This window comes from Cynocephalus volans, chromosome 4 (genome assembly GCF_027409185.1).
Source record: "Cynocephalus volans isolate mCynVol1 chromosome 4, mCynVol1.pri, whole genome shotgun sequence".
NCBI classification, from domain to species: Eukaryota; Metazoa; Chordata; class Mammalia; order Dermoptera; family Cynocephalidae; genus Cynocephalus; species Cynocephalus volans.
This window is the reverse complement of record NC_084463.1, coordinates 154,684,705-154,712,184: the sequence shown is the minus strand read 5'-3', so window position 1 is coordinate 154,712,184 and position 27,480 is coordinate 154,684,705. Positions and strand designations below refer to the sequence as shown.

Below are 27,480 nucleotides of genomic sequence, written 5' to 3'. Positions count from 1 at the left end.
CCTTTTCAGAACACAAGAACGACTATGTAAAGAAAAGTGTGAATCTGGCTTCCGTGATTATTGGTGCCATTGTGTTTAGTTGCCCCCACTAAAAGATCTGTCTCATGCAGTGCCACCAACATTAAATACCATTTAGAAAGTCAGGTGTTTTTTTATTAGAATACAGGTAGATTAATCCCTAAAAGTGATTATGTTTTTCAAAACAGAGATGCTGCTAGATACCATTTGTAGACAAATGACAAGAACCCAGGATGCCATTCATCCTAATCTTTTCTTCACAGAATTTGTTACTTCATTTTAATAAGTTCCAATAAAAGCAAAACCAATCTGTGCATAAAATTAAATATATAATTATTAAATATATTTTTTAGTTTATTTTTTGAATTGAAACATAATTTTTTATACTAATATATGGGCTACAGAATTTACTATCAGAATTTGTGCACAATATATGATGATCAAATCAATTTTATTAGCATGTTCATTATTAGAAACAAAAATTATACTTTGTGTCCCTCACCCAGTTATTCCCTAGCCCTGCTCCCCCCTTTCCACCTCTATTAACTATAGGTCTATTCTCTCCTTCTGGAATTTCAACATTTTATTGTGGTCTTTCTTTCTTTCATAGCTCCCTCTTGTGAATGAGGACATGAGGTATTTCCCTTTCTAGGCCTGGCTTATTTTTAAACATCAACCAATTATGTTTAATTACTAAACGTAATTTTCTGCAAGCTCATACATATTGCTATGAATGGCAGAATTTCATTCTTTTTTATGGCGAGTAATATTCCAGTATGTATGTATACCACATTTTCCTTATCCAGTCACCCATCTTTGGATATTTAGGTTGGCTCTGTATCTTGGCCAGTATAAACAGAACTGTATTGCACATGGAAGTACAGGTATCTCTACAACATGATGATTTGTGCACTTTTGTAAATTTACCTAGAAGTGGGATTGCAGATTACATGGAATTTCTATCTATAGTTATTTGAGAAGCATCCATAATGTTTTTAAGTAATACCAAATTTTCTCAAAATATTCCAAAAAGTCAAAGAGAAGAGAATACACTCAAACTGATTTTACAAGACAAGATCACCCCTGATACCAGAGAAAAAAGACACAAATAAAGAAAACTAAAGGCCAATATCAGTGATGAACATAGATGCAAATTTCCTCAACAAAATTCTAGTGAAATATATTCAGAAGTTCATTAAAAGGATGATTCACCATGTTCAAGTAGGATTTATTACTGGGATGCAATTTTGGTTCAACATACACAAATCAACAAATGTGATCTACCACATTAACAGAATGAAAGACAAAAACCACATTATCATCTCAAAAGATGTAGACAAAATATTTTACAAAATTCAACATCTTTTCATGATAAAATCTCACAACATATTAGGCATAAAAGGAAAATAACTTAACACAATAAAGACCATAAATTACAAGCCCTCACCTGACATTATACTCAATAGTAAAAAGTTGCAGGCTTTTCCTCTAAAATCAGGAAAAAGACAAAAATGCCCAGTCTCACCACTTCTGTTCAACATAAAAGGCATCCAAATAAAAAGGATGAAGTGAAATTTTCTTTCATTGCTGACCACTTTATATTATATACAGAAAATCCCAAAGACCTCACCATAAACTATTAGAACTGATAAATACAGTAAACTTTCAGGACAAAAAATCACCTTACAAAAATCAGTAGTGATTCTACACATTAAAAATGAACTGTACAAAAGAGAAATTAAGAAAACAATTATCTTTATAATAGCACAAAACCCAAAATACTTAGGGGTAAATTTTAAAAAGTGAAATATTTGTGTACTGGCAGCTATAAAACGTTAATGGAAGAAATTGAATAAGACACAAATAAATGGAAAGGTATCCTGTGTGCATGATTTAGAAAAATTAGTATTGTTAAATTGATCATACCACCAAAAGCAATCTACAGATTTAATGCAATCCATGTAAAAATCCCAATGTCATTCTTCACAGAAACAGAAACAAGTCTAGTTTCATTTTTCCACATATGGATTTGCAGTTTTCACAGCACCACTTATTGAAAAGGCAGTCTTTTCCCCAATGCATGTTCTGGTTGCCTTTGTCCAAGATCAGTGAGCTGTAAGTATGTGGGTTAATTTCTGGGTTCTCTATTCTGTTCCACTGGTCTGTCTGTATTTATGTCAGTACCATGCTTTTTTTGTTACTATAGCTTTGGAGTATAGGTTGAAGTAAACTATTGTAATGCCCCCAGTTTTACTTTTCTGTTGTTCAGAATTGCTTTGGCTATTGAAGGTCTTTTTTTGTTCCACATAAGTGTTAGGATTGTTTTTTCTATTTCTGTGAAGAACGTCATTGGTATTTTGATGGGGATTGTCTTGAGCCTATAGATCAATTTGGGTAGTATGGACATTTTTACCATGTTACTTCTTCCAATCCAAGAGCATGGAATGTCTTTTCATCTTTTGATGTCCTCTTTAATTTCTTTCAGCAGTAGTTTGTAGTTTTCGTTGTAGAGTTCTTTCATCTCTTTGGTTAAATTGATTCCTAGGTATTTCGTTTTTTTGAGACTAGGTTAAATGGGCTTCCTTTATTCATTTCTTTTTCTGCTAGTTTGTTACTGGAGTACAAAAATGCTAGTGATTTTTGCATGTTGATTTTATATCTTGGAACATTACTGAAGTCTTTTATGAGCTCTAAGAGTTTTTTGATAGAGCCTTTAGCTTTTTTTCTATATAAGATCATGTCATCTGCAAATAGAGACAGTTTCAGTTTGTCTTTTCAAATGTAGATGTTCTTTATTTCTTTTGCCTGATTGTTCAGGGTATTACTTCCTATACCATGTTAAATAGGAATGGCAATCATGGGCATCTTGTATTCTTGTCCTTAGGATGATACTGGCAGTGGGTTTGTCAGATATGGCTTTTATTGTGTTGAGATACTTTCCTTCTATATCTAATTTGCTAAGAGTCTTTATGATGAAGCAATGTTAAATTTTGCCAAATGCTTTTTCTGCATCTATCAAGACAATTAAATATTTTTTTGTTCTTAATTTGGTCCATGTGGTGTATCAAATCTATTGACTTTTGTAGTTTGAACAATCCTTGCCTCTATCAATACCTTTGGTTATATATCCTGTAGTGGGATTGCTGGTTCATATGATAAATATTTGAGAAACCTCCATAATGTTTTCCATGATGATGTTACTAATTCACAGTCCCACTAATAGTGTAGGAGTATTCCTCTTTTCTGCATCCTCACCAGAATTTGTTACTCTCTGTCTTTTTTGACAGTAGCCCATCTAACTGGGTGAGATGATATCCCAGTGGTTTTGTTTTTCATTTCCCTGATAAATAGCAATGTTAGCATTTCTTAAGATATTTATCAAAGCTGATTGTTGGAGTTTCAAGATGGCGGCGGCTGCGGTGGCTGGCGCGGAGTAGCTGAGGTGGAAAAGGTGGCCACTGGGCCTCAGGCAGCCGGGAAACTTGTGGACCTTCCTCTGGCCAGCTCTTAAGGGAGGACTGCTGCTGCTGGCCGGTCGTGGGGGCTCAACGCCACTTTGCCCCCGGCAGGAGAGGCTGCCTCATTTACAGGCAACAGCTTTGAAGTGTGGAGCAGGAAAAGAACTGATTCTTAGCTGCAAAAGCGAGTCTTGAAACAGGGAACACGGCGCCAGGGCTGCTGTGGATGCAGCCAGGATCCCGGAGGCTGGGGCCGCACTGAAGGCGGCCAGCTGCCCTATTCAGGATTCGAGGTTTCAGGCCGGCATTAAAGAAGATTCCTGGGAGCGCCCGAGCGGCGCCGCGACTGAACAGCCCGAGGCGGCAGCGCCGAGAACACGGAAGGCAACAAACCAGAGACAGAGCGAGCGCCCGACCTGGCACAGCACTGTGAGTGATCCCTGGCACAGCTCTGTTCGGGGGGTGAATGCCCACGCAGCTCCCGCCTGCACCACCAGGCCACTCATTGCCACGGTGCTGCCTCCATTTTCCCAGGTGCGGGTAGCTCTGCCCTGCTCGGCCATCACTGAGCCCATTTGCGTGGCCTGGCGCGGGGCTTTCCGGACCCTGCGGGCCGACCTCCTCTCCCACTCCCTCCGCAGTTCTCTGGCAGGGCTGGGGGTGTGGGGCGTCCCGACCAGTTTTGGGAGGGCTAGGAAGTACGGGCGGGCCGACTGTCACTCCACCACACCCTGGACTCCGGCCCCGGTAAACTTCCTGTTACTGGGAGGCAGATACCATCTCTGCGACCACCAGTTTGGAAAAAAGCCTAACGAATTTCTGGTTGGGAATAGTGTGGTAGGAGAGTTCCCAGGTCCACTTGAACCTGCCGGAGAGCAGGCTACAGGCGGGCACTAGACTCGGTTTATACCGGGGGGATACAAAGGTGAACAAGACCCGAGAAAGATCTACACAGTGCTACAAAGGCACCCAGAGAGACCGGTCGTCTGTGCCTAGCAGAAACCTGGTAGACTTCCTGGGCGAGGCGGTGCTGAGCAGGGTCTTGAAGGCCCAGCTGATAGACGAGGGGTGCAGAAGACACGCCCCAGCCCAGCACAGTGTGCACAGAGGGGGGAGACGTGCGGCCAGGGAGGCGGAGACTCGACAGAAACCACACACCCGGTGTGGTCGCCACTGCATGATCTAACAGCCTGGGCCAGAGCACACGGAACGGGGAGAAGTCCTGTACAGAAAGTGAAAGCTCAACAGAGATCACACACCCTGTGGTACGTGATCCACCAGCCCAGCAGAGTACAAGCTGACCAGAAAGGTGGATCCCCGGAGAAGCCCAAGACCCGAGGCAACCACACACATAAGACACTAGAGGCCAACTGAGCAGTCACGGTGGGAGCCATACCAAATTGGCAACCACAGCAACATCCTAGTTAGTCATTAGTCTTAAACCGGTGGACTGTGAAACCCCCTGCCACAATGAATAAACACCAAAAAAAAGACACCAGAAATACAAAAAATCAAGAAAGTACACCACCAAAAGTTAATAAATCTCATACTCTAGATCCTATAGAACAAGAAGCCCTTGAAATAACTGACAAGGAATTTCGAGTGATAATTCTAAGGAAACTGAATGAGATACAAGAAAACTCAGCTAGACATCATGATGAAATGAGGAAAAGTATACAGGATCTGAAAGAGGAAATATACAAGGAAATCAATGTCCTGAAAAAAAATGTAGCAGAACTTGCTGAACTGAAGAAGTTATTCAGCGAAATAAAAAACACAACGGAGAGTTTAACCAGCAGGCTTGTCGAAGTTGAAGAGAGAACCTCTGAACTTGAAGATGGGCTGTTTGAAATAACACAAGCAGACAAAAAGAAAGAAAAAAGAATCAAGGACATGGAAGAAAATCTGAGAGAGATATCAGACAACCTCAAGCGCTCAAATATCCGAGTCATGGGTATTCCAGAAGGGGAGGAAAATGGAGATTCCATTGAAAACATATTCAACAAAATAGTGGCAGAAAACTTCCCAGGTATAGGAAAAATCACAGATCTTCAGATCCAGGAAGCTCAACGATCTCCAAACGTATTCAACCCAAAAAGGCCTTCTCCAAGACATGTCATAGTCAAATTGGCAAAACTCAGAGACAAAGAGAGAATCTTAAAAGCTGCAAGAGAGAAGCGTCAAATCACCTATAAGGGAGCCCCAATCAGGTTAACATCAGACTTTTCATCACAAACCCTAAAAGCTAGAAAGGAATGGGATGATATTTTCAAAATACTAAAAGACAAAGATTGCCAGCCAAGAATACTCTACCCTGCAAGGCTATCCTTCCGAAATGAGGGGCAAATAGTATATTTCTCAGACAAACAAAAACTGCGGGAGTTCACTACCACAAGACCACCCTTACAAGAAATCCTCAAGGGAGTACTGGGTTTGGTTCCTGAAAAATAACTACCACTGCCATAAAAACCTAAGAAAAATCTAAACCCGCTAGTACAATAAAAATGGCATTCCTGAAGAGAAAACAAGCTAACAAAAACACTATCTACAACCTAAAGAACCAACAAACAAAGAAACCAAACAGTAAGTCAGAAAGCAAGGAACAAAAGACACCTAAGACAACCAAACAACCAATAAAATGCTAGGAATAAATCAACACCTTTCAATAACAACTCTTAATGTTAAAGGCTTAAATTCCCCAATTAAAAGACACAGACTGGCTGACTGGATCAAAAAGCAGGACCCAACTATATGCTGCCTACAAGAGACCCACCTCACCCATAAAGATTCACACAGACTAAGAGTGAAAGGATGGAAAAAGATTTACCATGCAAACAGAAAAGAAAAACGAGCTGGAGTGGCTATTCTTATATCTGACAAAATAGACTTTAAACTAAAAACCATAAAAAGAGACAATGAGGGACACTACTTAATGATAAAAGGACTGATCCATCAAGAAGACATAACAATCATAAATATGTACGCACCCAATGTTGGAGCAGCCAGATTTATAAAACAAACTCTATTAGACCTAAAGAAGGAAATAGACACTAATACCATAATAGCAGGGGACCTGAACACTCCACTGTCAATATTAGACAGATCATCTAGGCAAAGAATCAGTAGAGAAACACAAGATCTAAACAAGACTCTAGACCAATTGGAATTGGCAGATATCTACAGAACATTCCACCCAACAACCTCAGAATATTCATTCTTCTCATCAGCACATGGATCATTCTCCAGGATAGATCACATATTAGGTCACAAATCAAGTCTCAATAAATTCAAAAAAATTGGAATTATCCCATGTATCTTCTCAGACCACAATGGATTAAAACTAGAAATTAATAACAAACAAAACTCTGGAAACTATACAAACACATGGAAATTAAACAGCATTCTACTTAATGACATATGGGTCCAAGAAGAAATCAAGCAGGAAATCAAAAAGTTTATTGAAACTAATGAAAACAATGATACATCATACCAAAACCTGTGGGATACTGCAAAAGCAGTATTGAGGGGAAAATTTATTGCATTAAATGCTCACTTCAGAAGAATGGAAAGATGGCAAGTGAACAACCTAACACTTCACCTTAAAGAACTAGAAAAACAAGAACAATCCAATCCTAAAGTTAGCAGATGGAAAGAAATCATTAAGATCAGAGCAGAACTGAATGAAATTGAAAACCAAAAAACAATTCAAAAGATCAACGAATCAAAAAGTTGGTTTTTTGAAAAGATAAATAAAATTGACAAACCATTAGCATGGCTAACAAAAAAAAGAAGAGAGAAGACTCAAATAACAAAAATTAGAAATGAAAAAGGCGATATTACAACTGATTCATCTGAAATACAAGGAATCATTCGAGACTACTATAAACAACTGTACGCCAACAAATTTGAAAATCTGGAGGAAATGGATAAATTTCTGGACACACACAAGCTCCCAAAACTGAACCGTGAAGATGTAGAAAATCTGAACAGACCAATAACAATAAAGGAGATTGAAGCTGTTATCAGAAGGCTCCCAACAAAGAAAAGCCCAGGACCAGATGGATTCACAGCAGAATTTTACCAAACATTCAAAGAGGAATTGACACCGATTCTTTACAAACTATTCCAAAAGATTGAAACGGACGCAAATCTCCCAAACTCATTCTATGAAGCCAACATCATCCTGATACCAAAACCAGGTAAAGATAGAACCAAAAAAGAAAACTACAGGCCGATATCCTTGATGAATATAGATGCAAAAATCCTCACTAAAATACTAGCAAACAGAATACAGCAACACATACGAAAAATTATTCATCACGATCAAGTGGGATTCATCCCAGGGATGCAAGGTTGGTTCAACATACGCAAATCAATAAATGTGATACACCATATTAATAAACTCAAACACAAGGACCGACCATATGATCATCTCTATAGATGCTGAAAAAGCATTTGATAAAGTTCAGCACTCATTCATGACAAAGACCCTCTATAAGTTAGGTATAGAGGGAAAGTATCTCAACATAATTAAAGCCATATATGACAAACCCACTGCCAATATCATCCTGAATGGGGAAAAGCTGAAAGCTTTTCCTTTAAGAACAGGCACTAGACAAGGATGCCCACTCTCACCACTCCTATTCAACATAGTGTTGGAAGTACTAGCCAGAGCAATCAGAGAAGAGAAGGAAATAAAGGGCATCCAGATTGGGAAAGATGAAGTCAAACTGTCCCTGTTTGCAGATGACATGATCCTATATATCGAACAGCCTAAAACCTCTACAAAAAAACTGTTGGAATTGATAAATGATTTCAGCACAGTAGCAGGATACAAAATCAACACACAAAAATCAGTAGCATTTATTTTCTCCAATAGTGAACATGCAGAAGGAGAAATCAAGAAAGCCTGCCCATTTACAATAGCCACCAAAAAAATAAAATACTTAGGAATTGAGTTAACCAAGGAGGTGAAAAATCTCTATAATGAGAACTACAAACCACTGCTGAGAGAAATTAGAGAGGATACAAGAAGATGGAAAGATATTCCATGCTCTTGGATTGGAAGAATCAACATAGTGAAAATGTCCATACTACCCAAAGTGATATACAAATTCAATGCAATCCCCATCAAAATTCCAAAGACATTTTTCTCAGAAATGGAAAAAACTATTCAGACATTTATATGGAACAATAAAAGACCACGAATAGCCAAAGCAATGCTCAGCAAAAAAAATAAAGCTGGAGGCATAACACTACTTGACTTTAAGCTATACTACAAAGCTATAATAACCAAAACAGTATGGTACTGGCATAAAAACAGACACACAGACCAATGGAATAGAATAGAGAATCCAGAAATCAACCCGCACACTTACTGTCAGCTGATCTTTGACAAAGGCACCAAGCCTATTCAGTGGCGAAGGGACTGCCTCTTCAGCAAGTGGTGCTGGGATAACTGGATATCGATATGCAGGAGAATGAAACTAGATCCATACCTCTCACCGTATACTAAAATCAACTCAAAATGGATTAAGGATTTAAATATACACCCTGAGACAATAAAACTTCTTAAAGAAAACATAGGGGAAACACTTCAGGAAATAGGACTGGGCACAGACTTCATGAATATGACCCCAAAAGCACGGGCAACCAAAGGAAAAATAAACAAATGGGATTATATCAAACTAAAAAGCTTCTGCACAGCAAAAGAAACAATTAAAAGAGTTAAAAGACAACCAACAGAGTGGGAGAAAATATTTGCAAAATATACATCTGACAAAGGATTAATATCCAGAATATATAAGGAACTCAAACAACTTTACAAGAAGAAAACAAGCAACCCAATTAAAAAATGGGCAAAAGAGCTAAGTAGGCATTTCTCTAAGGAAGATATCCAAATGGCCAACAGACATATGAAAAAATGCTCAACATCACTCAGCATCCGGGAAATGCAAATCAAAACCACATTGAGATACCATCTAACCCCAGTTAGGATGGCTAAAATCCAAAAGACTATGAACGATAAATGCTGGCGAGGCTGCGGAGAAAAAGGAACTCTCATACATTGTTGGTGGGACTGCAAAATGGTGCAGCCTCTATGGAAAATGGTATGGAGGTTCCTTAAACAATTGCAAATAGATCTACCATACGACCCAGCCATCCCACTGTTGGGAATATACCCAGAGGAATGGAAATCATCAAGTCGAAGGTATACCTGTTCCCCAATGTTCATCGCAGCACTCTTTACAATAGCCAAGAGTTGGAACCAGCCCAAATGCCCATCATCAGATGAGTGGATACGGAAAATGTGGTACATCTACACAATGGAATACTACTCAGCTATAAAAACGAATGAAATACTGCCATTTGCAACAACATGGATGGACCTTGAGAGAATTATATTAAGTGAAACAAGTCAGGCACAGAAAGAGAAATACCACATGTTCTCACTTATTGGAGGGAGCTAAAAATTAATATATAAATTCACACACACACACACACACACACAAACTGGGGGGGGGGAGGAAGAAGATATAACAATCACAATTATTTGAAGTTGATACAACAAACAAACAGAAAGGACATTGTTGGGGGGGAGGGGGGGGGAGGGAGAAGGGAGGGAGGTTTTGGTGATGGGGAGCATTAATCAGCTACAATGTATATCGACATAATAAAATTTAAAAAAAATAAATAAATAAATTAAAAAAAAAAAAAAAAAAGATATTTATCTGCCATTTGTATAACCTGTCTTGAGAAATATCTATTGAACTCCTTTGCCCATTTTTTTATTGTGAATAATCATGAGATACAAACCTGATTGTCACCCCACATGCTCATCATGTGAGGGCAAGATTCATACTGGAAGAATACTCATTACTACAAATCCCATTTGTACCCTGTGTCACACACCCAATTATTCCCATCCTGCCAGTCCTCCCCCTCCCCGCCCCCACTTTGGATTCCAAGAAATGTTCTCTCCCTCTGCAAGACCAATGCACTACTATGGTCTTTCTTTCCTTCCTTCTTTCTCTCTTAGCTCCCACATATGAGTTGAGCACATGTGGTATTTATCCCACTGTGCTTTGCTTATTTCCCTCAACATAAGTTTTTCCAGGCTTATTCATGTCATTGCAAATGGGAACATTTCATTCTTTTTTATGGCAGAGCAGTATTGCATGGTGTATTTATACCACAGTTTCCTTATCCAGTCATCCATTGGTGGACATTTAGGTTGGTTCCATACCTTGGCTATTGTAAACAGAGCTGTGATGAACACGGGAGTGCAGTTAACCCTTTGACTTAATTATTTCCATTCCTCTGGGTATATAAGATCAAGCACATGTTAAAAACACAAATAACCCAATTAAAAAATGGGCAAAGGGGCTGAATAGACATTTTTCAAAGGAAGTCATACAAATGGCCAACAGGTACATGAAAAAATGCTCAACATCACAAGTCATTAGGGAAATGCAAATTAAAACTACATTGAGATACGATCTCACTCCAGTTAGATTGGCTTAAATCAGAAAGGTGGTGAATAACAAATGCTGGCTAGGGCGTAGAGAGAAGGGAACACTCCTCCACTGTTGGTGATATTGTAAATTAGTACAACGACTATGGAAACAGTAGGGAGCTTTCTCAAACAACTACAGATAGATCTTCCATATCATCCAGGAATGCCCCATTTTTTAATTACATTGTTATTATTATTATTATTACTATTATTTTACTGTTAAGGTCCCTGTATATTCTGAATATTAATCCTTGCCAAATGTATACATTGCAAATATCTCCAACTATTCTGTAGGGTGTCTTTTCACTCTGTTGTTTGTTTCCTTTGCTGTGCAGGTTTTTAGCTTTTTATAATCCCATTTGTTTATTTTTCCTTTTGTTTTTTGTGCTAAGGTCATTTTTCTACACATGCATATTCAGTTTTACCAGCAACATTTGCTGAAGGGTTTGTCTTTTCCCTAATGTATGTTTATGGCACTTTTGTTGAAGATTGGTTGGCTAAGTATGAGGGTTGATTTCTGAGTTCTCTATTGTGTTCCATTGGTCCATGCATCTTTTTTTATACTAGTACCATGCAGTTTTGGTTACTGTAGCTCTGTAGCATAGTTTGAAGTCAGGAAGTATAATACCTCCAGCTTTATTTATTTATTTGTTTGTTTGTTTATTTATTCATTTATTTATTCATTTATTTTTCTCAGAGTTACTTTGGCTATCCAGTGTCTTTTGTTGTTTCATAGATATTTTAAGTTTTTTTTTTTGCTTGAATCTGTATATTGCTTAGGTTAATATGGATATTTTCAGAATGTTCATTTCTCTAAACCATGAACATGTAATGTCTTTCCATCTTTTGGAGTTCTCTTTAATTTCTTTATGCACTGTTATTCAGTTCTCATTGCATTGATCTTTAACTTCCTTAGTTAGTGTGATTCCTAGGTATTTTATTCTTCTGGTAGCTATTGTAAATGGACTTGCTGTCTTTAGTTCTTTATCTCCTTGTTTTTTGTTCACATGTGAAAACATTACTGTGTTTTGTGCATTGATTTTGTATCCTGCAACTTTACTGATTTTGTTTATCAGTTCTAGGAGTATGTTTTGGTAGACTTCATAGGTTTTTCTATATACAGAATGATGTCACCTGTAAACAGAGACAATTTGATTTCCTCTTTACCTATTTGGATGCCCTTTATTTATTCCTTTTGCCTGATATCTCTGGCTAATACTTTCAATTACATGTTGAATATGAGTGGTGAGAGTGGGAATTCTTGTCTTGTTCCCATTATTAGAGAAAAAAAATTCAGCTTTACCCAGTTAGGATGATTTTGGTGATATAAATATGTTTTCTCTTATATGTCTTTCATAGATGTTGAGATACCTTCATTCTATACCTAATTTGTTGAGAGTCTTTATTACGAAAGGATGTTGAGTTTTGTCAAATGCTTTTTGTGTCTTTTGACATAACCATGTGGACTTTGTCCTTGATTTTGTTGATGTGTTGAATAACATTTATTGACTTGCAGAGGCTGCATAATCCTTGCACCCCTGGGATGAATCCCACTTGATCATGATATATAATATTTTCAATATGCTGTTGTATTCTGTTTCATAATATTCTGTTTAGAATTTTTGCATCTATGTTCATCAAGGATATTGGTCTCTTGTTATGTCTTTGATTTTGGTATCAGGGTGATGCTGGCCTCGTTGAGTTTCGGAGAATGGACTCTGCTTCAATTTTTTGGAATAGTTTGAAAAGGACTGGTATTAATTACTCTTTAAAAGCTATTGTAGAATTCAGCAGTGAAGCCATGTAAAACTGGATTTTCTTAGTTGGGAGACTGCTGATTACTGCTTCAATCTTACTGCTCATTATTAGCCTGTTCAGGTTTTCTATTTCTTCTTGGTTCAGTCTTGGTAGTTGGTATATGTCCAGAAATTTATCCATTTATTCCAGGTTTTCAAATTAGTGGGTGTGTTGTTGTTCATAATAGTCTCTAATGAGTCTTTGTTATTTCTGTGGTACCAGTTGTAATGTCTCCTTTTTCATTTTTTTTTTTTTTGGTGTTTAGTACTTCTTTCTTCTTTTTTTAGCATGAAAAAAGACTTTTATTTAGACCACAGGACATAGGCTTAATCCCTGTTAGTGTCTTCAACTGCCCATGGATGTCTATTTTGTTTGTCTTCCCCCCAAAACCGACTTTTTTAAATTGATTTTTTGTATCATTCTTTTCGCCTCTATTTCATTTATTTCTGCTCCCATCATAATTATTTCTTTCCATCCACTAGTTTTGTGATATGATGGTTCTTGATTTCCTATTACTTTTAGGTGTGACATTAGGTTTGTTTAAAATCTTTCTGCTCTTTTGCTGTAAAACCATATTGCTTGAACCTGACCCTCACACCATGGGCACAAGTGGTGACAATTAGCTTTGTAGCTCATGAATATTCTTAATAAAAAATGTAAAAAAACATATTGCAGTAAATTTCCTTCTTAGTGTTGTTTTTGAAGTATCCTACATGTTTTGGTAAGTTTGCTTATATTTTGAACTGTTTCAAGAATTTTTTTAAACTTCTTGCTCCTTTGTCTTTGACCTATTTGCTGTTCAGGAGCATGTTGCTCAATTTCCATGAATTAGCAGTTTCCAAAATTTTGTTTTTTGTTAATTTCTAATTTTATTCCAGTGTGTTCTGAAATGCCAGGACATTTAGACATATCTAATGTCTTTGTACTGATGATATTAGATTAAATGGTCTTGTGTGGAAATGAGTGAGGAAAAGCCTTGATTCTCTACTGATTTCCTCAGTTTATAGATTCAAGAACACTAGGTGAATGTAAGCTGAAGAGTAAGCAGGAGAACTTTAACAATGTAATTGAAAGAAAACCAAACAACTAATAAATGCCACCCAAACAGAAAAAGGCATTTAAAATGGTGTAGAAACAAAATAAAATATAATATTTAAGACATTTCAATGATATTAGATCAAAGAGATTGCATCATATTTCTAACCTACCGAACTGTTAGATAATAAATTTATGTCATTTTTAGCCACTCTATTTGTGATATTTTCCCTAAGATAATCTTCCCATGTAGTGTGCACTGTTTTTCCAATAGGAAGGCCAGCCTTGAACGACAACATGACATGGGCTTAATCCTTGTTAGTGTTTTGGGCTGAAAAACTAGAATTGCTTCTCATCCTATTCAATCTGGAGGAAAGAAAATATTGAGAGTGGGGGGAAGTAGAACGTTTCCTTCTTGGTGTTTGTTTGGGTGACATTGAATATAATTTGTTTTTTCAATGTTTTCTACACACTTTGCTCAGTACTTCCTGTTTTGCTCATTGTCTCTGCCCTGTTCTATATGATTCTATCATTCTTTGTCTCCTAATCTTTTATTTCTTTAATACAAGCAGCTGGAGCCATGAGAGAAGAGAAAGAACATGTTTATGTTTCTGTCTCCCTACTTCAAATCCCTTTAAGTGCACAGTCTTTCTGAACATGATTCTTCTATGGAGATCCATCTAAAAGGAAGGAAGGAAGGAAGGAAGGAAGGAAGGAAGGAAGGAAGGAAGGAAGGAAGGAAGGAAGGAAGGAAGGAAGGAAGGAAGGAAGGAAGGAAGGAAGGAAGGAAGGAAGGAAGGAAGGAAGGAAGGAAGGAAGGAAGGAAGGAAGGAAGGAAGGAAGGAAGGAAGGAAGGAAGGAAAAAAGAAGGAAAGAAAGAAATTAAGTAAGACAGGAAAGAAAGACAGTTGATACAGAATAAGAAAGTAGAGAATTGAGAACCCTTCTGCTGCAGAGAGTCTGACTTAGATTTGTCGAGTTCTTGTTACTTCCTGGCATTTGTCCCAGGCAGAGATCTCTGAGGATTATTCCTATGTTTGTGTGCCATAATTTATTTTATGGGTAACGAGGTTGGAAGTAATGCCTGATCAACTGCGTGGTTCTTCCATAGTGAAAGAGGGTTTCTTGATATAAAAATGTCTCCAAAGATTAATAATTAAAAGGGAGTTCTCGAAGCCCTAATTAAGAGACCAAGTAATGGAGTTGGTCTCCATTCTATCACCCAGGAGGGAGGTTATTTACGGCTTTCATGGTTATAATTGCTCCTTCTTTGTTGTGGGTTGTGCTCTCAAGTCCTCTCTTAGAAGTGATGGAGAAGGCTCATAAGCATATAAGACCCTCCTCTTCCACAGCTGGATTATTTCTGAAGGAGTTGAGTGAGTCAAATTTGCTAATAATCGACTGTGTTCTCCTCTCAGAGTACTGATGGAGTGAAACACTCTCAGAAGCCAGAACTAAAATATCTGTTGGTCCTATCTGTACACCTAGATATACCACAAAGTAAAAGGAGTTGGATAACAGGAGAAGAAATCTTCCTTAGAATTGTTCGGTGAGTCACTGAGGGGTTTTTCTCTAAGGAATGTCAAGGGCTTAGGATCCAAACGGAATATCACATATACGCAAATAGCTCAGTGTCATCATCCTTGAAGTCTAAGTTTAATGAGGGGCCCTTTTCCATGGCAGCTTGTTGACTTATTTATTTATTTGTAAGTACTGAGTTCTCATTTAAGTCACTTCAAAAAAGCATTAACGATGACTTCTCCCTTACAAAAGTATTTAAAGACTAATTGAGTGAACAGTAACACCAGTTGTAAATAGACAGAGGGATATTGAACTGCCCGAATTCAAAAACTCTATCCAGACAAAGTTATAATCACAACTAACAAACCATTGAAGACAGAGAGTCCACAATATGGCTAAATATGTGTCACAGGATGGGTCAAGGAGTGACCTGCTGTACCTCACAACACGGGAACACCCGTGGGGTGGGAGTGGGGCCCTGGAGGGGTGACATTGATGAGATGGTGGTGGGGTCTGGAGAGTCTGGCTGATATGTTAACTGGTGCATAAAACTGAATCTTTCGATGGGGAGGAATGAGTGCAGAAGATACAAATATCCACCCTCTGGGGAGCTTATCTGTACCAGTAGTTCATGCTGTGTTCTGCCTTTCTGCTATACCTTCCCTGTAAGGACTAGTGGGAGAGGTAGGGCTGCTGTAAACATGGCCGGACCATGGTGAGTTGTACTTAGAGTGTAATGAGTAGCTTTCTTCTTTCCCTTGGTATGAGGAGTCACCCCCAGAACCTCCGCCTTAGCATTCCTGTAGCCCTGGGTTGCAGGATGACCCTCCTGAGCCATAGCTGTTCCTGCTACTTTGGCCTCCACTACTGTAGCTGAACTTGCTCTCTTAATTGTAGTCCCAGCTGCACCCAACACCTGGGGAGCTGTAGGAGTTGGAATAGCTGGAGTAATTGCCATGTCCATGATTATAGCATTTCTTTTTCTATGGCAGCAAATCTGTAGAAGGATGATTAATTAAGCAGTCTGCATCAACACACTTCAGCATAAAGCAGCAGGGGTAGGGGCTGGAAAACCTTTGACTCATTTGATTTATCCTTAAAGCCAGACAACATAGACCCAGAAGAAGAGTTGTGAGTTACTTTTGAGGGGGCTGATTTTTTTCATTTAAAGAGTTAAATTTGAGCAGTCTAAAGAAGACTCCATGGAGGGTGTTGCCCGTGAATTGAGGGGATCCAAAATACCTTTAATGAACAAGTCGGGTTCATCATATTGAGAGACCACTAGTCAATAATAAATGCAATACTCGATCTTCTGAAACTAATCCTGTCCACAGTGTTCCTGACAGAAAAAATTTTTCAAGGTTTGTTTGCTAGCCTACAACATGTTGAATTCCTTGAAAGCCAGCTAATTAAATATTAGGAAGGGCTGTGGATGAAATATTGTAAAAGAAAGGAGCATGTCAAACGGGCTACTTTGTCATGTTACCTTTCCATTTTCTACTTTTTTAATTTGCTGAGCAAGATTAAATGGAGGTAAGCATGGAGAGAAGGAATATATTATAACAAGAAAGGTGTGAGAAAAAGCTGAGGAGAAACAACATAAACTCTATCCCCAAATATACTTTATCCAAAACAGAAGAAATCTTAGGAGTCCTTGTTAAATAAGAAGCAACCAAAAATAAGGTTTCAACAGAAGTGGTAGAATATGGGATGGATGAGAAAAGCAATGTGGCAATTAAAAGGTGCCTAAAAGATTTTCACCAGTAGGACTGGATTAACTTAGTTCTTTGCTTATGGCAGGGATTGCTGTGGTAATTTTATCTCTTAGGCGTGTGTAGGAATAAGCTTTGCAGTGGTTACCATCTAAATGCAGAGATTCTCTTGTCTCTCAGTTGCACCAGCACATTTTGCAAAGTATTTTAATACCAAATTAGTTTTTCTTTCTGGAAGAAGATGAATTCTCCTTCAATTTGTCTCACTTCCTTGTCAAGCAGTTAGCATGACCACTTTTCTGTTCATTTCCTGAGAGAACATCTATGTGAAGAAATAGGGTGATTGTGTTATTGACAGCAGCTTCAATTACATTGTTCTTACCATGAGGATTTGTACAACAATGTCTATGAAATAGACTCTGGCATTCTGGAGATCTTTGTGAGAAATTGTTAGAAAGAATGAGCAGGAACCTTCTCTAGTCTGTAACTTCTTGCTTACGTAGAGGTGATTACCTGATTTTATCTCTGTCTTTCTCATGCCACACATCATCTCTTGCTGTATTATGCCTCCATGAGCACATTTCTCATCTCATTGAGCTATAGGCTCATTATGAGATCCTTTGCCTCATGCAAACCACCAAATATAGTGCTTTTCACTCTCATGGTATTTAGAAAAAGATTAACATAAGAATTAATACATTTTAGTGAGACATTGGAGAGCAGTGTTTTAAGATGAAGCTCTGGAGCTAGAGCATCTGGATTTGAATCCCAGTTCTTTCCTTCATGGCTTTTGTAACCTTGGGCTATTTACCTCTCAGACTCAGAGCCTCATTATCACTGAAGGAGGAATCATAAGAATACATAACTCGCAGGGCTGTTGGCCAAATTAAAGTGAGATAGAATATAATAGAATTCTCAATAGCACCTGGAATAGAGTATGCACTTAATAAATGTTAGCTATCTAACACCATGCCTTCCTTTTACGGAAAATTTAATTATATTTTGAATGAAAAATGTAAACAAGTCAAAGAGGTTGCAATTTTTAGAAAAACTGGCTAGTGAAAAGCAGGAGTAACCAAGACTTGGATAAAAACATTATCTGTAGACATGTTTCTGGCAATATGGCAGGTTATACCTTCAAAGAAACTACTAAGAAAGCTAGATGTGATCTAAAACACATTTTTTAAATGGCTAAGCATGTGAAGAAGCAAATAAATTTGTGAAAGAACAAAGATGACAAGAAAACACAAACCTCAGAAGGTAGTGAACTGGGGCCAGCATTTTCCCAGGAGGGATCTACTAAACCCTGATGGTGTAAGGCCTGGGTTTTAAGGGAATGTTTATAAGGGGTAGGTGTGTACAGTAGGATAAGAGACTACTCCCCACAGTACTGAAATAGGGTCTCCCGAAGGGTGACTCTCTTGGGAAAAACAGAAAAAAAAAAAAAAAACAGAAAATGAGTCAGAAGTACACACAACTCTCTAAATCTTGGATGGGAGGCATAGGAAAAGAAAATATTCTCACGATAATTTATTTTTTATTGTAACATAGTTGTTTGTACATATCTGTGGGCACAGAGTTGAATATCAATACCCATGTGCAATATGTGTTATTAGAATCAGAATAATTAGTATATTCAACAACATACAATGTAGTCGTTATTCGTGACCATCTGTCTGTTCCTTCCTCACCTCCCCTTCCTTCTTCAAACCCTTGGCAACCTCAGTTTTGTTCTCTTCTTTTGAAAGTTCAATGTATTATTGGGATTGTTGTATGTTTCTTTCTTTTGTTTTTTTACAATTTATTTGCTGATTTTTTAGCTCCTACTTATGAGTGTGGACATGTGGTATTTCCCTTTTGGTGCCTGGCTTATTTCACTCAACCGGATTGTCTCTAAGTTCATCTGTGTTGCTGTATGGTAGTATTTCCTTCCCTTTTATGGCAGAATAGTATTCCATTGTGTAAATATAACACATTTTCCTTATCCAGTTATCTGATAATGGGCATTTAATTTCGTTCCAACTCTGGCTGTTGTAAATAAAGCTGTGATAAACATAGGAGTGCAGGCATCCCTTCAACATGATGATTGCCATTCCATTGGGTATATACCCAGCAGTGGACTTGCTGGATTGTATGGCAGTTCTGTCTGTAGGTCTGAGAAATTTCCATACCATTTTCTGTAATGGCTGGAGCAATTTACAGTCCCACCAATAATGTAGAATGCTTCCCCTTTCCATGCATCCTTGCCAGCATTTATTTTTCCATCTTTTGGAAAATAAGCAGTCTACCTGAGGTGAAATGATATCTCAATGTAGTTTTGATTTGCATTTGTCTGATGCTAAGTGATACTGAGCATTTTTTCATGTGCCCATTGGCCATTTATATATCTTCCTTTGAAAAATGTCTATTCAGCTCCTTTGCCCATTTTTCAATCAGGTTCCTTGTTTTGTTACTGTTAAGTTGTTTGAGTTCCTTCTATATGTTGGATATTAGTCTTTTGTCATTTGCATAGTCTGCAAATAGTTTCTCCCAATCTGAGGGTGGTCTTTTCACCATGTTAATTGTTTCTTTGGCTGTGCAGAAGCTTTTTAGTTTGACATGATCCATTTGTTAATTTTCCTTTTGCTGCCTGTGCTTAGGGGGTCACATTCATAATGTCTGTGCCCATTGATATTTCCTGATTGGCTTCCCCTATGTTTTCTTTTAGTATTTTTATGGTTTCACATCTTATATTTAAATCTTTTATCCATTTTGAGTTTGTTTTTTAACATGGAAAGAGGTATGGGTCTAGTTTCATTCTTCTACATATGGATGTCTGGTTTTTCCTGCATCATTTATTGAAGAGGCAGTCTTTTCCCCAGTGTATGTTCATGGTGCCCTTATTGATGATGATTTGGTTGAAGGTTTGTGGGTTGTTTTCTGGGTTCTGTATTCTGTTCCATTGGTCTGAGAGTCTTCTTATGCTAGTACCATGGTGTTTGGGTTACTATAGCTTTGTAGTATAATTTGAAATCAGGCAGTCTTATGCCTCCAGCTTTATTCATTTTTTTGCTCAGCATTGCTTGGTGTGTTAAGTATATTGCTGTTCCATATGAATGTTAGGATTGGTTTTTTTACTTCTGTTAAGAATGTCGTTTGTAATTTGATGGGGATCGCATTGAACCTGTAGATTGCTTTGGGTAGAATGGACATTTTCGCAATGGTTAATTCTTCCATTTTAAGAGCCTGCAATATCTTTTCATTTTTTGTGTGTCCTCTTTATTTCTTTCAACAGTGATTTGTAGTTCTCATTTGTAGAGCTAGGGCTGGTTCTGGTACTCAGAGAGTCTAGCTCTAGCTTTACAATTGGTGTAGTCAGCAGGATTCTGAGCAGGTACAATAGCCAAAAAGCCATTGGAAGAAGTAGGAAATGTGGCAACTTTCGAACATGTTGTTCCCCGTGGCCACTTTACTGTTGACTGGGATCTGACTGCTGCTCACCGTAATGCAAGGCATCATAGATCAGGCACTGAAGCAGAAAGCCTCTTGGGTGGGGGTGGAAGTGTGGCTGTCTTTGAGCGTGTGGTGCCCAGTGGCCACTTTTCTGCTGACCGGAGTCTGGCTGCTGCTCACTCTGTTGCAAGTTGATCAAAATTTGAAACAGAAAGCAGAGTTGTTGGTGGATGACATGCAGCTACTGAAAGATTCAAAGAGGAAAGCAGAGTTGTTGGAAGCATGCATAGATGTCCCGGAGGATGACATGTGGTGAATGGCCACTCCTGCTTCTCACACCAGGGACCCAGTGGTGAGTTGAGGGAGACCATGCATCCCTGGGCACAATCCGTCATGCATCAGAAAGCAAAACATGAGCAGCCTATGGGACCGGGCAGATGACCTGTGGGCAATCCACAGGTGACCCAATTTAACACCTATGTCCCATATACCCAGGTTGAGTTAGTTGACATTTGGAGACACTTTGGGCAGAAACAGGGGTAGCCCTTGGCTTCTTGGATGTTGCAGTTATGGGACCTCATGGTGGATAGTGTGATATGCCCTGGTGAGAAGATGGAAATATTGGCCTCCATCACTGTGCACCCATCCCTGAGGCAGTGTCTGCAGAATAGCCACCGGTATGCACAAGGGCCAGGTAATCACTCCTTAATGGAATGGGTGAGTGCAGCTTCCCAAACTGTGTGGGTAAATGTTGGAGTACTGCCCAAGATTGTTAGTAAATGGCAAATGCATGCTGAGGTAGTTCGAATAATTTGAATGCAGCAGTCCATGTTTAATGTGCACACTTGTGGCCTGGATGATGAAAACTTTACAGGCAGCATGAGAGACATAGAGCTGCAGAATGCCCCATTAATGTCCTTTGGGTCACTGATGGCCATACTGGCCCCATGCATTTGTTGTCCTATACGTGAGGTAATGACCATGATAGCCAGTCTGGATGAAGGAGACAAGCAAAAGGTGTCTGAAAGGTGGCTAAGACCAAACTCCCAAGAAATACTTGGGATTTTACCAAGAAGGGACCAAGGAAGACTAGCCATAATCACATGTGGCCTGACTTGCTTGCAGCAGGAGTTGATAGCAAGAAAATTGACTGGCAGCCAAATGCAGTTCTGTTTGCCTTGTTGTAGTAATTGCGCCCTGAACAGCGTTTGACTAAGGAGCAGGCCAAGGTGCTTGTCTTTTGGGGGCAGGTGAGGACCAGAGGCCTCATGTTGAATTGGCAATGATGAAGCTGATGCACTGGCTAAGGTAAAATGGCTGGAGAGTGAATGCAGCATGCTGGCTGCAAGACCGGGTTGTTGATGGCTTGCCAGGTGTCACATAAATCTGAGAACAAGTGCCCCTGATGCGCAGATGTGCTCCTGATGAGCAGATGGGTGCCTGTGATGGGCAGCTAACTCATGTGAGAGTGCGCCTGACACAGTGGCAGGTGGATTTTGTGGGACCACTGCCAAACTCAGAGAGGTACTTGTCTTTGTTTATATGGATTTGTGGGGCTCCAAACCATGTAAGATAGCTATTCCTACAATCATCCTTTCTTAGGATGGCAAACTGGCATGTAACTTACCAGAGGGGTGAGAACTTCCCCTATTGGTACCAATAACCCTTCTGTCTTTTTGCCCATAGTGTTCTTGCTGCAGACACTGCAGCAGAGTCAAATGGGTGCATACATACGTTGGCGTGATCATTTACGGAATATGCACTGAACTTCAAATCAGTATGACTACAAGATTCCCATGGAAAATCACACCAATGATGACTATTATTTGGACATGTGCGGGTACAGGACAGAATTACAGGACAAGCCTTAAGGCATATTGAAAAGACAATAGGTTGTATAAATTTAAGTGTCATTTACTTGGTAAGGGAACATTGTGGAATATTTTGAGTGCATAGATTCTACAGCGAGGGACCTTGAAGGGGTAGATTGTGGGGAACATAGAATAGTTTGGTCAGGCTCCCTTGAATCAGGTCTGGTTGGGGGGTCGAGCAGCACATTTCTTGTAAACAAGTTGTGCGTGGGTGGATTTAGTTTGCATGGGAAGCCATGTATCTTTTTAGTTAATTGCTGTTGTGTGTTCTTCAGTTTGGGAAGCAGAGCTGGCGCAGAGCTCATGTCTAAAAATAGAGCATGGTTACTCTACTGGCAGCTGCTCAGTTTCCCTTTGGACTTTGCTGGTAGCAGTTGAGTTTCTCCTTTGTACTGCCTAGCTACTAAATGTGTTTGCTGAATAAAGCCTATTCCTATTTCAGGCAAGGCTCCAACAACTGTTTTTTCTGGTTACCAGCTCATAGACCTGCGTGTGAAAGGTTTGTGAATGGGCTCAAGGGGTCTGTGAGCACCAGACCCTAGCTCTAGCTTTATACCATTCTAGAGATTTTTTTGCCTCCTAGGTTAAATTCATTCATAGGTTTTTAATTAGTTTTTTGGTGACTATTTTAAATGTTCTAGCTTTCTTGATTTCTTTTTCTGTGAGTTCATCAGTGTCATGTAAAAATGCTGCTGATTTTTGTATTTTGATTTTGCATCCTGCAGGTTTACTGAAATTATCAACTCATAGAGTTTTTTTTGAAAAGTCTTTAGCCTTTTCTATATATGTGATCATGTAATCTGCAAACAAGGACTATTTGAGTTCTTTTTCTCCAATATGGATGCCTTTTATTTCTTTCTCTTCCCTGATTACTCTGGCTAGTATTTCCAATACTATGTTAAATAGGAGTGGTGGGAGTGGGCATCCTTGTTTAGTTCCCTTTTTCAAGAGAGCATCTTTCAGTTTTTCCTCATTCAGGATGATATTGGTCATGGGTTGGTTATATATGGCTTTTGCTTTTTTATGATACTCTCCCTCTGTACCTAATTTACTGAGAGTTTTTAGCAAGAATCAGTGTTGGATTTTGTCAAATTCTTTTTCTGTATCTATTGAAATAATAATATGGCGTTTGTCCTTGATTTTGTTGATGTGGTGTATCACATTTATTGACTTGAGTGTGTTGAACCATTCTTACATCCCTGGAATGAATCCCACTTGATTGTGCTGTATATGTTTTCTTTTTTTTTTTATTTTTTATTTATTTATTTATTTTTTAAATTTTATTATGTCGATATACATTGTAGCTGATTATTGCTCCCCATCACCAAAACCTCCCTCCCTTCTCCCTCCCCCCCTCCCCCCCAACAATGTCCTTTCTGTTTGTTTGTTGTATCAACTTCAAATAATTGTGGTTGTTATATCTTCTTCCCCCCCCCCGTTTGTGTGTGTGTGTGTGTGTGTGTGTGTGTATGTGTGTGAGCCTATTCACTGGGGAAGGGACTGCCTCTTCAGCAAGTGGTGCTGGGATAACTGGATATCGATATGCAGGAGAATGAAACTAGATCCATACCTCTCACCGTATACTAAAATCAACTCAAAATGGATTAAGGATTTAAATATACACCCTGAGACAATAAAACTTCTTAAAGAAAACATAGGAGAAACACTTCAGGAAATAGGACTGGGCACAGACTTCATGAATACGACCCCAAAAGCACGTGCTGTATATGTTTTCTGATGCGTTGCTGTATTCTATTTGCTAATATTCTATTGAGGAGTTTTGCATCTATGTTCATCAAGATATTGACCTGTAGTTTTCTTTTCTTGTTGTATCCTTGTCTAGTTTTAGTATCAGGGTATTGCTGTCCCATAGAATGAGTGTGGGAGAATGGCTTCCGTTTCAATTCTTTGGTATAGTTTGATGAGAACTGGCATTAATTCCTCTTTAAAGGTTTATTAGAATTCTGCAGTAAAGCAATCTTGGCCTGGGCTTTTCTTTGTTGGGAGACTGCTGATTGCTGCTTCAATTTCGTTGCTTGTTGATGGTCTGTTCAAGTTTTCTTTTTCTTTTTGGTTTAGTTTTGGTAGTTTTTTTGTGACCAGTAATTTATCCATTTCCTTCAGGTTTTCTAATTTGTTGGCATATTAATAGTGTCTAATGATTCTTTGTATTTCTGAGGTATCAGTTGCAATGTTTCCTTTTTCATTTCTAGTGTTTTTTCTGTTTTTTATTTATTTATTTATTTATTTTGTGTGTGTGTGTGTGTGTGGAGGGTCTTTGCTCTTTATTTGGTTAAGCAAGCTAATCATTTGTATATTTTATTTCTCAGAAAAACAAATTTTTGTTTCATTAATCTTTTATTTCATTTTCTGGGTTTCTATTTTATTTAGTCCTTCTCTGATCTTTATTTCTTACTGTGTACTAATTTTGGGATTGGATTGTTCTTGTTTTCCTAATTCTTTGAGGTGTAGAGGTAGGTGGTTTATTTGAAATCTTTCTATTCTTTTGATATAAACATTTATTGGAATAAACTTCCATCTTAATACTGCTGTTGCAGCATGCCAGAGGTTTTGTTATGATGTGTCTTTATTTTCATTAGTTTTGAGAATTTCTTTTATATATTTTGTAATGCATTCTTGGATCCTGATGTTATTCAGGAGTGTATTGCTTAATTTCCATGTGTTCATGTAGTTGTTAGGTGGGAAGCCTTAACAAAACCCATTGCATAATTATCCAGTGACCCATTCATTTCCAAATTTTTATGTCCAGTCTCCCTTCATTGGGGTACCAAGGGTATTGTTTCTAATAACCGCTAACAGTTTTACGAGCTGCCATTCAGTTACTTTACAACTGGCTGCTTTAAGGAGACATTGGAGTTGGAATTTATGTTGGGTCGCCCTTTTTGTATAAGTATTTTCCATATTTTAAAAGAGAAAGAAAGAGAAAAAACAAGGATAGATATGAAGGTAATTTGAATTGAAGAAAACCCCAAAACAAAACAAAACAAAAAAGCTGTATTCAAAAGTGGAAGTGGTTGCAGTTTTCTGAGTAGAGGGAATAGAGTTTACAAAAGCTTTTTAGAAGTGTCACTGACCCAAAGAAGGTTAAGAATCTCAGTCCTAGAAAATGTACCTCATTAATATATCTGATTTGAGAAAAGAATAATACACACATGCAAGGAAGGAGCATCATGGATCTTTCAACCATCTATTGTTTAATTTCTCAGAGGCTTTCCTGGAGTCATTAAGTTGGTTAAGTCACATCCATTTCCAAGCTGCTTCTTGGTGTGTGACTTTTCCCACCCTCCTCCTACATTATTGTTTCATCTCTCCAGTGTTTCTGATAGCAGAAAGGCAGTTAGAGAATTATCAGTACTCCCTGATATTCCATTAATTGAATGAAAGTTCTCAATGGTATTTTAAAGATCACCTAAAGATATTTTAAACAGCATCCTCATTATACACTGGAGGCCTGGCATAATTTAGGGGTTTCACAAAGCATTAAGTGAATAACAGATTTATGCCTGAGTTGAATTGTCCTGTTTCACCATGTAGAGAAATGATATTATATTCCTCATTTGGCCTATCTCCAAAGTCTCGTATTATTTGCAAAATCTGGCATGAGAAAACAAAAACTTAAGATATTTTAGGTGGTATCATACTAATGATGGTTTACTGTCTTTTGTCAACATAGAGTATTTAGAATGTTCAACATAGAATAATTATTAAAGAGAACTTTTTAGTTATGGTGAACATACATGGATAGCACAAACTCACTCAACCTCGATTATTTAAGGTTGTATATATTGCCAAATGCATGACTAAAAAAAATTAAGTGTATTTTTTTTCTTTTTTGAGAATAAAACCATTTCCTTCTCTCACCTTTTTCCCTGCAGGTGGCATCAAGCAGATCTATGCAAGGGGACAGAAACCACACTTCTGTGGACGTGTTTATTCTCCTGGGACTTTCAGATGAAAAAGAGCTGCAGCTCATCCTCTTTCCAGTCTTCCTGGGCATCTACCTTGTGACCCTGATCTGGAACCTGGGTCTTATCATTCTCATCAGGATCAACTCTAACCTTCATACACCCATGTACTTTTTTCTCAGCTCCCTGTCATTTATAGACATCTGCTACTCTTCTTCCATCAGCCCAAGGATGCTCTCAGACTTGTTACGAGCTGAGAAAACAATTTGCTTCATGGCCTGTGCCACTCAGCTTTTTGTTGCTGCCTGGATGGGTCTGGCTGAGTGCTGCCTCTTGGCCACCATGGCCTATGACCGGTATGTCGCCATTGGTAGCCCTCTGCAGTACTCAGCCATCATGGTCCCTAGACGCTGTTGGAAGTTAATTGCTGTGGCCTACGGAACTGGTTTTCTCAGTAGCTTATTTGAAACAGTCTCTTGTTTTCATGTCTACTACTGTGGGCGAAATATCATTCAACATTTCTTCTGTGACATACCTCCGGTTATTTCTTTGTCTTGCTCCAATCCCTTCATCTGCCAAATGATTGTTTTTCTGGTAGCTATTTCTGTGGTTTTGGGTTCTTTGCTTGTTATCCTCTTATCCTATGGTTTCATTGCAGCTTCCATCCTGAAAATATCCTCAGTTAAAGGAAGTGCCAAGGCCTTCAACACCTGTGCCTCCCACCTGTCCACTGTGATACTGTACTATGGCACAGCCCTCTCTGTGTACATGAATCCTGGCTCTGGCCACGCCATGAAGCACAAGGTGCTGTCTGTTTTCTATCTTATCTTTGTCCCCATGTTAAACCCTCTGATCTATAGTCTTAGGAACAAGGACATCAAAGAGGCCCTTAAAGGGGTCACAAAGAGGATGCATATTTACCTCAGCACGAATAACTTTTGGACAGCTTTTATTAGTAGTATAAGAAAAATGGAAGTAAGAATAGTTTAGTGACCTTTTCAGAACACCAGCACAACTAGGTAAAGAAAGGTGTGAATCTGGCTTCCTTGATTCTTGGTGCCATTGTGTTTACCTGCCCCTACCAATGATCTGTCTCATGAAGTGCCACCAACATTAAATACCATTTAGAAAGTCAGTTTTTGTGATCAGAATCCAGGTAGATTAATCTGCAAAAGTGGTTATGTTTTTGAGAAC

General features: G+C 38.6%; 1 protein-coding gene across 1 annotated transcript; it reads left to right on the top strand.

The window, feature by feature from the left end:
- The first annotated feature begins 21,894 nt into the window (after positions 1-21,894).
- LOC134376646 (olfactory receptor 5A1-like) lies at positions 21,895-27,276 on the top strand. The gene is made up of 3 exons (XM_063095134.1): positions 21,895-22,013; positions 22,176-22,227; positions 26,257-27,276. The coding sequence occupies exons 1-3, from the start codon at positions 21,895-21,897 to the stop codon at positions 27,274-27,276; spliced, it is 1,191 nt and encodes a 396-aa protein (XP_062951204.1).
- Positions 27,277-27,480: the final 204 nt, after the last annotated feature.

Coding starts and splice junctions, on each gene's coding strand:
- LOC134376646 (XM_063095134.1), top strand. CDS start 21,895: ATGCGCAGATGTGCTCCTGATGAGCAGATGGGTGCCTGTGATGGGCAG. Junction 22,014..22,175: donor CCACTGCCAAACTCAGAGAG/GTACTTGTCTTT, acceptor TTTTGCCCATAG/TGTTCTTGCTGCAGACACTG. Junction 22,228..26,256: donor ATGGGTGCATACATACGTTG/GCGTGATCATTT, acceptor TTTTCCCTGCAG/GTGGCATCAAGCAGATCTAT.